The sequence below is a fragment of the Cricetulus griseus genome, chromosome 4 (assembly GCF_003668045.3).
Source record: "Cricetulus griseus strain 17A/GY chromosome 4, alternate assembly CriGri-PICRH-1.0, whole genome shotgun sequence".
Classification (NCBI taxonomy): Eukaryota; Metazoa; Chordata; class Mammalia; order Rodentia; family Cricetidae; genus Cricetulus; species Cricetulus griseus.
In genome coordinates, this window is record NC_048597.1 from 46,165,199 (window position 1) to 46,175,823 (window position 10,625).

At 44.5% G+C, this 10,625-nt stretch overlaps 1 protein-coding gene across 5 annotated transcripts in view; it reads left to right on the top strand.

Moving 5' to 3' along the window:
• Sidt1 (SID1 transmembrane family member 1) overlaps nucleotides 1-9,213 on the top strand; it is an 85,232-nt gene extending 76,019 nt beyond the window's left edge. For all 5 annotated transcript variants that reach the window (XM_035444540.1, XM_027412633.2, XM_027412634.2 and 2 more), the window contains 5 exons: nucleotides 2,045-2,091; nucleotides 5,958-6,063; nucleotides 6,147-6,257; nucleotides 7,338-7,451; nucleotides 8,653-9,213. In XM_035444540.1, coding sequence (XP_035300431.1) covers nucleotides 2,045-2,091; nucleotides 5,958-6,063; nucleotides 6,147-6,257; nucleotides 7,338-7,451; nucleotides 8,653-8,715 — 441 coding nt within the window. In that variant the 3' untranslated portion in view covers nucleotides 8,716-9,213. The remainder of the gene's footprint in view (nucleotides 1-2,044; nucleotides 2,092-5,957; nucleotides 6,064-6,146; nucleotides 6,258-7,337; nucleotides 7,452-8,652) is intronic.
• Nucleotides 9,214-10,625: the final 1,412 nt, after the last annotated feature.

Consider the following 10,625-nt stretch of genomic DNA (forward strand, 5'->3'; position numbering starts at 1 on the left):
CAGCTAGGGGTGGGACCATGTGGAATTTACCCTATCCGTGGAATACACCAAACTTTTATTTATTTATTTATATTTATTTTTTTATTATTATTGGGGGGTTCGAGACAGGGTTTCTCTGTGGCTTTGGAGGCTGTCCTGGAACTAGCTCTTGTAGACCATGCTGGTCTCAAACTCACAGAGATCTGCCTGCCTCTAGCTCCCGAGTGCTGTGATTAAAGGTGTGTGCCACCAACACCTGGCTACACCAAATGTTTTATTTTAATTACTACGGGGAGAATCAAGGCAGAATGCCTTTATAGATAATCCAAAGAGGTGTCCTCATGAAAATGAAATTTCACGCTATTAATAAATAGTTTTACCAGGATAAAAGGTGTGAACTGGCATGGCTCTGAGCAGATGGTTCCTTCTGGTCACTTCCACTCGTGCATTGTCACTGTGATAGAGCACTTAGACCAAAGGCAACTTGTGGAGGAAAGGGTTAATTTGGCTTACACTCCTGATCACTGTCAGTCACTGAATGAAGTCAAGGTAGGAACTGAAACAGAGACCATGGAGCAAGGCTGCTTACTGGCTTGCTCCCCATTGCTTGCTCGGCCTGCTTTCTTATACAACATGGGACCATCTGCCTAGGGATGACACCACCCACAGTGGGCTGGGTCCTTCCACATCAATCATTAATCAAGAAAATGTCCCACATACGTGTATTTATGGAGGCATTTTCTCATCTGAGGTTCCCTCTTCCCAGATGAACCAAACTGGTATCAGGTTGACAAAAAACTGCCCAGCACAATTGAGAACTTTCATCTTCCACATTTTTACCTCCATATGTTTTTACAGCAGGAACATTGTTAAACTGGGTTATTTCTCGATGGTTTGAAGATTCCTTTAAAATTCTCCCCTATAGCTCTCATATTATCTATTTCTATACTAAGCCTAAGAAACTGAGGCGGAAGCCCTGCCTTAGTTTCCTGGCCATTAACCTTGGGAAGTGACCAATGGGAAGTCCACTTACATCCTCTGAGCTCTCAGCCTTGGCCTTTACATGGTTCTGTGCTCAGATCTGATGCTGTCTTCTGCCCCGGAACCCAAGAATTCAGTAAGAACACAGTTAATAATCTTATAATCAGAAGGGTTTCTATATCAAGAAATACGGAGACCTTTTAGCCTTACAAGCTTGGGCAGGAAAAATGGAGAGACTTGAAGCAGGAGTTTTCTCTAGGGGAGAACTATAAAGTCCATTAGAGCCTACAAATATTTGGAGAATTGTGTGTGCCTATGCTGAAAGCTAGGTGGGGCAATTACTGTCTAAAGTGTAGAACAGTTTTAGCTTCCAGTAACACTGAGCAGAAGGTTCAAGATTCTGCACAAGCTCAGGGCTCCTGCACACATAGCTGTCTCTACTGTGAGCATTCTCATCAGGCCATTGCATGAAGCAGCATCAGCACCACCACCAGTCTGTAGGCCACACACCACTGACTCCTGCCTTGTCCCTTGTGTGGGTTTTGGCAACTATGTAATGGCAGGTTACAAAGTGTGCATAGCATCTGGCACGCCTAACACTCCTTTGTGTTCTTCCTGTTCCTCTCTCCTTCCTTTGGCCACTGGCAACCTCTGCATCTCCCAGCCCCCATTCTTTAAACCTCAGAGTTAAGATTGTGTGTGGAGTGAAAATTAACTCTGACATTTAGTTCTGACTGTGCAGTCCAGGCCACAGCAACATAACAGCAGAGTCCTCACTACTAAGTGATAAGTACATGTCACCAGCCTCCTGCCCAGAGGTGGGTCCAGCTCCACTAACCCCGTGGGGACATCTACACCCTGCTTTGCTGACCAGGCTTTCTTACCCAGAGCTGTGCTACATCCATTTGTGGTCAGCTCTTCCTGTTCAGCCTTACTGAGAGTTAGTGTCAACCCCAGAAATTGTCTTCACACAAGGTCATTTCTTTTCCACAAGGACATTGTTTCCCCACAGGTGATGCTTTCACCCCAGTGAGTTGCTAGCAAAGGGGGCCCCTACTCTAACACTCCCTTCTCTCTTTTCCAGGACAGGATGGTGTTACTCATTGTGGGGAATCTGGTTAACTGGTCCTTGTAAGTAGAATTATTGGTAATAATGTTCTTATCATTATTAATATCTGTAATAGTCAGTGTAGAGTTCTTTTACAAGGAAATCTTAAACTAAGGAGACTATAAAACTGCTTGTCCTGGAGACTTGATAAAAAAAAAGTATTAGGTGGTCCTTCCACCTGCAAAAAAACAAAACAACATCAAAAACACTAGGAGTCTGGAGAGATGGATCAGTTGGTAAAGGCACATGCCATCAAACCTGACAAACTGAGTTCAATCCCCAGGACCCCTATGGTGGAATTCGAGAGTCAGAGTCAACTCCACTAGTTGTCCTCTGACCTACACACACACACACACACACACACACACACACTCTATAATATGTTCATATATACAAATAATAAATAAATAAAATATTTTAATTAAGTAAATCACTAGGAAGCTCTTGTATAAGGTGGGGACTTCTTCTAAACATTGATATGTTGATAGAATTTGCCCAACAAGACAAATATCTATGTAGACACATTGATTGGATGGATGGGTAGATGGATGGATAGATGATTGAGAGAAAGAAAGGAATAAGGAAAGGAAGGAAAGAAAAAGGGAAGGAAAAGAGGGATTTTGCCCATGAGCACAAAAAAATGTAGTGTAATTATCTTGTAGAACTTTGCATAATGACTATTTAGGAGACATTAGTTCTTATAAAATACTTCTTCCTTAGTTTGTGGTGTGTGTGAGAGAGAGGGGGGGTGGGAGAGAGGGAGAGAGAGAGAGAGACTTTGCCATTTCTCTCTCTTTCTGTTCCAGCCTAATCATTCTCCTGCAAGTTGTCCCTTTTCATCGTCCTGTCCTTATTTCACCAGATGAGCATAAAACAGAGCTGCACATTCTCTGCTAGTTGAAATGATCTTATGCAACCTATTCACACTTTGAACACATGAGATGCTTCATTGATATCTCAAAAATAAGTAACTTCAGATGTTTTTATTTACAGCTCTCAGCTAATAAGTTTCTCTGGCTCTGTGGCTTTTGACTCCCCATCCCTGATACACATAAGGACACACTCACAAGACACTTGGCCTCTTTCCTCACTCAGCTCTGTAGGATGTCGAGTCTAATAAGGTCTGAGGTTCGATGCCCCATAATTCCATGTTTCCCTGGCAGAGGGGCTGTCTCTTTCTCTGTTGTTCAGTACAGACACAGAGTGATTGAATATGAATTTTATTTTAAAAGAATAGCTCTCGGAAGGGTCTCCTGGAGCCCAGGCTAGCCTCTTGCCCCCACCTGACTGCTGGGATTATAGCTGTGAGCTACAGTGTCTGTAGCTCACCTCTATTCCTCTGTTTAGTGTTGTGAATAGAACTCAGGGTGTCCTGCATGGTACCCAAGTGCTCCTCCACAGAGCTGCACTCCAGCCCAGGTCCATTCTTGTCTACTCATTAGAATGTTATTTCTCTTAATCACAACATATTTGCAAACATGTGTTCAAGTGGAAGCAATCTATGGCCAGTCTTCGGTATTTACAGATCCCATGTTTGTAAATGTCAGCATCTATTTACTGATAATCATTTATTTATGTCTTCCCCCTAAAGGAATAATTCCCATATGGCCCTGAGGAAGAAGACGTTTGGTGTGTGTGTGTGTGTGTGTGTGTGTGTGTATGAGAGAGAGAGAGAGAGAGAGAGAGAGAGAGAGAGAGAGAGAGAGAGAGAGAGAGAGCTCCCAGACAGCAAAAGCAAAGCAGCACACACATCAATTGCTAATTGGTGAATCTGAGGAAAAGCCACCGGAGAGTTTTTAGTGAACTGAAGGTTTCAGAATCTGGAATGACTGCAGCTCATGCATAATCTAGTACAGTCAGCTGGACTATAAAATTCAAGGCCATGAATAACAGTCTTGCACTTGAAATACTTAGGAATAAAATTTGAGAGATGTGTGGAATCTTTCTTCTGGAAATTTAATTGCCTTATTAGGATACATTAAAGAAAATTTAAGTGGAGAGAGATGTCAGGGTCTGGGGTGGAAGACAGATAGCTGTTCTCCAGTTAATGTGTGAATTGAAAATCAATAGGCTTTTATTACAAAATGCATGTGCTTAGGCAAAAGTATCAACAGTCTCCAAAAAGCAAGGTTAACATGAGAAAGGAGGAGCTGAGAATATAATAACTATTCCAACATTATCCGATAGAACTTTCTGGAATGATATACATGCTCAGTGCTACATGGCCCTAATAGAAACTATTAACATGTGGACCTTGTGATGCTGAAATACAGCCAGTGTGTCTGAGGAACTGGCTTTCGATTTTTATTTATTTTTAATTTAAATTTAGATAACCATGTGTAACTGCAACATGGGTTGGCATAGGCTAGCCTAATAAGGCAATCTAATGTTAAAAAAAATAACAGAGTGAGGCAAGCATAGATCCAAAATTAGAAATATAAAGCACTGAGTTATAATGAAGAGGATAGAAGCAGATGTGTTGGTATTCACTATAACTCAGCTACTTGGGATAGAAGGCAGGAGGATCCCAAGTTCAAGACCAGCCTGGGTATCTAATCATGATCCTTTCTCAGAATAAAATACAAATGGTTCAGTCCCCTGGTACAGTGAAAGCAGACAGAATGGAGACAAGAAAAATCCTGAGGAAACACCATGTCAGTACAGATTTCATTACATTTAAATTTTTATTAACATGTGATCACACACACACACACACACACACACACACACACACACACACACACACACACACACACACAGTGTGACATCTCAAAACATGTGTTCAGAATACACCGATCAACTCCACCTTCCTTTTATCCACCTCTCCACTCCCCAATTCTAGTCATCACTATTTTTCATTTAGGTTTGATTTCCATTTCCCTGGTAGCTAATGATCTCGATGACTCTACTGTGTATTTATCGGCCATGTGTATATATTCTTTTGAAAAGAACCTAGTCATATCATCTGCTGTGTGTGTGTGTGTAGCCTCAAGCTCATGGCAATCCTCCTGCCTTGGCTTCCGAAGTGCTAAGATTAGAGGTATACACCACTCACCACACTGTAGAATTTTAAAGTATATTTAAAAAAAAAAAACTTCAAATAAGGAGATGAAGAAGAGCTACAGCTGGGTATATGTAACATGTGCCTTTAATTCCACTTGGGAGGCAGAAACAAGTTCTAGACATCCACGGATACACCAACAGCAACTCTGCCTCAGGGGGAAAAAGTGACCAATATTTTCTTATACTGACTGTAAATTTTAAACAAACTTAAAGTTAACCCTCAGTCAAAGTAAATTTCAGTGCTAAATTAAATACGGACAGCTGGCATTATTAACTTGGTCATCCTACTTGCAGCCATCTACTCTGATGAACTAATAATCTTAAATGGAAACAAATGCAGTATATCCGAAGCATCCGCCTGTTCATGACAGTGCTGTTTATAATCATGAAAAACTGAAGGATTCTGGGAAAACCATTGCACCCAGAAAGGAAAGATAACTGTTCACAGTACATTCATGCACAAGACCATTGTGAAGTCCCTAAAAATGAATATTCTGGCAAAGATGTAGTAAATTAAGTTATTTATATCACTCATTAAGTTGTGTAGTCACTCACCATGCAAAGATATTTCAGTTAGCAGAGGACCACCTGTACACGGTGGTCCTGAAAGATGGCATGGCCAAGTGACATGGTGGCCATCTTGGGTTGTGTAAGGACATTCTACGATGTTCATACAATGTCAAACCTGTCTGCTGTGCATTTCTCAGACTGTATCCGTGTCTTTATCTTAAAGTGGGGCTTTTAACCAGTGCACTCCTGAAGTGGTTAATGGCCCACTCACGTCACACCCTTTTCCTGCCTCCCACGCCCCACCCCACGTCCACAGTGCCTTCTTTGGATTGATCTACCGGCCCAGGGACTTTGCATCCTATATGCTGGGCATCTTCATCTGCAACCTGCTGCTGTACCTGGCTTTCTACATCATCATGAAGGTGAGCACAAGTGAGGAGCTGGCAGCCCCAGGGCCTGCCGACGGCTGGGGCTCCAGCCTCAGTGGCTTTGCATCTCTCCACAGCTTCGCAGCTCTGAGAAGGTCCTCCTGCTACCCCTCTTCTGCATCGTGGCCACGGCGGTGGTGTGGGCTGCAGCCCTGTACTTTTTCTTTCAGAACCTCAGCAGCTGGGAGGTAAGAGGCCCGTCCTTTTATCTGAGCAGTCTGCTCCATCATACCTTTTGGACCTTCCTCCCTCTCCTGCATTCATTATTTAAATTCACAGCTTTCTCCAGAAGAAAGAAGGCACCATTGCCACATGTAAATGATAGGCAAGTGACATGTGGCCACCATTGCCAGGGTAATACTACAGGAAATTGCAAGCCCTGTAGATAAAGCAAACATGATCTTCACTAGTTCTCTTATGATCTGTTCCCAGAGATGTTTAATGCTCAATTAGTATATTGCCGCCATCTTTCTCATCACAGTCATCATCCGTCAGTAAATGCAGGTGTGGGGCTCTGTGTCCATCCTGTAGACAGGAAAGCTGAGGCCTCAGAAACCAGTTCTGTGTCTGAAGCGCAAGCAGGAAGTCTCAGCTCTCTACCACAGCATCAGCACATTTGATCTCAGAACATTTGTGTGATGCCAGAAAGAAAACCCATGAGCAGCCAGTTTGCTTCTCTATGACCTGGTAATAATTGGCAGCCATTAACCTACCTTCTGTGGCTGTGGAGTTACCAGTCTGGGCATTTCCTGGGTTGAGACCCACCCCAAAGCTATGACCCTTTAATACAGTCCTCATGTTGTGGTGACCCCAACCAAAAAAATTATCTTGTTGCTTCCTCATAACTGTAATTTTGCTACTGTTGTGAATCGCAATATAAATATCTGATATGCAGGCTATTTGATATGTGACCCCTGTGGGGTCACCAGGCATAGGTTGAGGACTACTGTCCTAGAAGTAGAACCACAGGCCGTGGGACCGCTGAGTCTGTCTTTATCCATGCAGTGTGCAGCATAACAGTTTTTAGGTCATCCATGCTATGGCTACATCAGTGTGTCTTCTAATTACTGAGCACTTTTGGGGCAACAACACATGTTATCAGTCCATTCATCGGTTGGTGGACTCCGTCCTGGGACTAGTACAAACAGTATTGCTGAGAGCAATTGTACACAACCCTCAGAAGCTGACTTTCTGAGTGCTTCCTCAAAATCAAACCCTGAAATTGTTGAACCGGGGACTCTTGTCTACATCTGCCTCCCGTCCTCCAGGGAACCCCCGCAGAATCCCGGGAGAAGAACCGAGAGTGTATCCTGCTGGACTTCTTTGATGACCACGACATCTGGCACTTCCTCTCTGCCACTGCCCTGTTCTTCTCGTTCCTGGTGAGTCGGTCATATCTTCTAGCTGCTTTTCTCCCTTCTACAGTCTTGCATATTTCCCTGTTGCTCGTCCTCCACCTCTCTATATTCCCCGCTAGTTACTCACGGCATTTCTTCTTGTAATCCAATGCACTGACCATCTCCCTCTGTTTTCTTTCTTTCCTTCTTCCTTCCTTTCTTTCTTTTCTTACTATAATTCCTGTGAGATCATAACTTTCATTTTCCTCTACTTTTCAATGTTTGTACACACAGAGGAGTGACAAAACCATTTTTCCTAAGATGCACGGTAATCCTGGGACAGTATTGGCTATTGGACTAAAATGCTCAGAATTCCCCCCAGGAACCACTTAGGGCATTCACAGAAATTCTCATCTATGGGATTACTCCTTCTCATGATAGACTCTTCCTTCCCTTCCTCCAGCCCCACCATGTGCTTTATAAAGAGGAGGTTCCTAGAGAAGCTCAGGAAGCCACCCAGTCAGGATGTTCCTAATCTAGAGTTCCTGGGATTTGCCTGTGCCCCTTCCCAGGGTCATGCTAACATAAGATGACCATCCTCGGTATCCTTTAGTCCTTTTGTAAATTTCCTAATTAAATGTCTGTGGTGCCTAGACTCAGGTTGGGGTGATAACTGTGGGCTGTCACACAGATGGCCATCACCCTGAAGCCAACCAGGCAATCACAAGAGTGGAGCAGGGCTTCCCTCTAGTGGTCAGCATGGGAAGTTCAACCAATCTCCGTGACTGATAGGAAGACGTGGGGCTAGTGGTTTCACGTGGGGAGGGAAGTAGGAATGGTCCGTTTCTTGTATAGCAGTCTTCTATAAAACAATACTTCATTTCCCATAGGTCTTGACTTACATGTCACCTTCTGAGTAATGACAACCCAGGCCACCTTATTTTTACCATCCTCCACCCGAGCTCCCGATGCATATGCCCTAGTTTAATTTTAACCCTCACACATATGTCTGTGAAATATACTGTGTCCTATCTCATGTGTTTTCTTCCTGTTTAAGATCCTTTCCGGAATGTGAGCTCCAGGGCAGAGGGTGGGTACTGCTTTCATCCCCCGCTGTGTCTCTAGAATCGAGAATAGCACAAGGGAGCCCTCTTTCATGAGTATTTCAATAAACTGATTCATGAAGCAGGGACCTGGTGTGGCCAGGACTTACATTTCCTTCCCATCGCTGACCCTCTCACTTCAGGTATTGCTGACTCTGGATGATGACCTGGATGTGGTTCGCAGAGACCAGATCCCTGTCTTCTGAGCCTCTGACATCACAGGCAGAGAAGGCCCGATCCACCTTGGTGCTGTTCTGTGGCAAATATGGTGACTGAAGCAGCATGCTCACTGCCAAACACTCCACTTGTCTCAGTGTGTGCAGTCACATGGGAAGATGAGAGCTTGGGGTGAGCTAAACCCCGAGAAGAATGGGAGAAGGGAAGCCCTGCTGTACACAGAGGCAAAGCCAGGAGGCTTAGGAACCTCTGTTTGCAACTTAGATTGTGCTCAATCTAGGCACAAGTTGCACCAGGCCAGCTTGCTGCCTCAGCCCCATCCCAGCCTCACTGAGATCAGCCAGAGAAACCAGTTACTTGTACCTCCCACCTAGAACTGCCACTGTCACCCCTGGGAGATACCCGCTGCTCTAAAAGCCCAAAGCACCATCTCACTTCCCCTGGGTCCTCGGAGGGTGTGACTCCTCAGAATATGGTGCACACGTGGGACCAAGTCCCCACACAACTGGGCCAGACAGTCTGGTAACTCAAGCTAAGTCACCTCTTCAGAGGGAATGCTGAACAATCCTCCGGGTTCCTGGCACTACTGGAAATACTCAGAATGGGGCCTTGTCACATACGCTTCTCAAGTGATCTATCACCATTGCAGACCCCAAGGTCGGGGGAGCACCTACGTCCTAGTGTCTTCATCTCATCACTGGATGCTGACTCGGCACTCCGAGGCCACCTTCTCAGAAGGGCCCCCTTTCCCCATAGACTTCTAACAGTTCCAAGATGGATGGGAAAGGGCGAAAGAAGTGGCAGACAGTGCTAAGTGCCTGAGCATCAGGCAGGCAGCCCTCCTCATCTTAAGGACTCTGGATCCTGGAGCAAATTCAACAAAGCAACAGTGCTTGGTGGGTTCCCCACACACAGCCTTTGCAGGGAAATACGTGCTCCCAGCAGCATCACCCTGGGGTCCTCCACCACTGAGCCTCTTGCCTGTCATTTATGTAGATGTCCCTCAGGATGGACACCTGTTTCTCCCTCACTTGGGCTGCAGAGCTCATAGCTAATCCAGTTGCCTTGCATTGCCTCTCTCTAAGCTGTCATACAGCTCAGTGCTCTAGTTCCCTTCTCTCATGCCATCTGGCAAACCCTGTGAGAAGCCCTGCTTTGACCAGGCTTTCTGGTTGCCTGGAGTGTGATGTCATCAGAAAATAGACATATGAGGGTGTGCACACCTGCCTCTCTGCTTGCGACACTGAAGTCTCTCCTCACCCATGCATTCTTGATCACTTATTAAGGAAATGGATCAGGCATTCCTCTTTTTAAAAGTTATTGTTCTTTCTCTCAAATATCTGCATACTGTTCAAACATTTGCTTTGGAAGTTTGAATGGCAAGCTTTTCCTGATTTTAGAAATGCAAAGATAATTTCCACAAATAATTTTGTGCATTTTTCTTTCTTTCCCAAGTGGTCTTGTGTTTGCAATTGGTTTTCTGTTCTTCAAAACCTGTTGACTTCTGTGGGTCATATGAAAACTATCAATTAGATTGTTGACAGACATCTTTTAAAAAAAGATTGCAACCAAGTGAGACATTGTGGATTAGGTCCATAATCCCAGCACAGGCAGTGGCAGGTGGGTCTATGTGAGTTCAAGGCCAACCTGGTTTATGAAGTAAGTTCCAGGCCAGCTAAGGCTGCACAGTGAGATCCTGTTTGGAAACAAAACAAACAAAGGGAGTTCAAATCTGACAGCTTATGGCTGATTGCTGATTCTTTCAAAGCAGTCTTCCCCTGGTGTTGAGTCCTAAATGCCCCAATAAGGAATGTGTATACAGCAAAGCCCTCCCAAACAGTCCTGTGACCTGAGTGAATAAATATTAAGATACACTTTCTGTTTTGGAAGCTTGTTTGCAGGCAGAGTCCGTGCCCTGTGGAAGGGGAGGAGGGAGGGT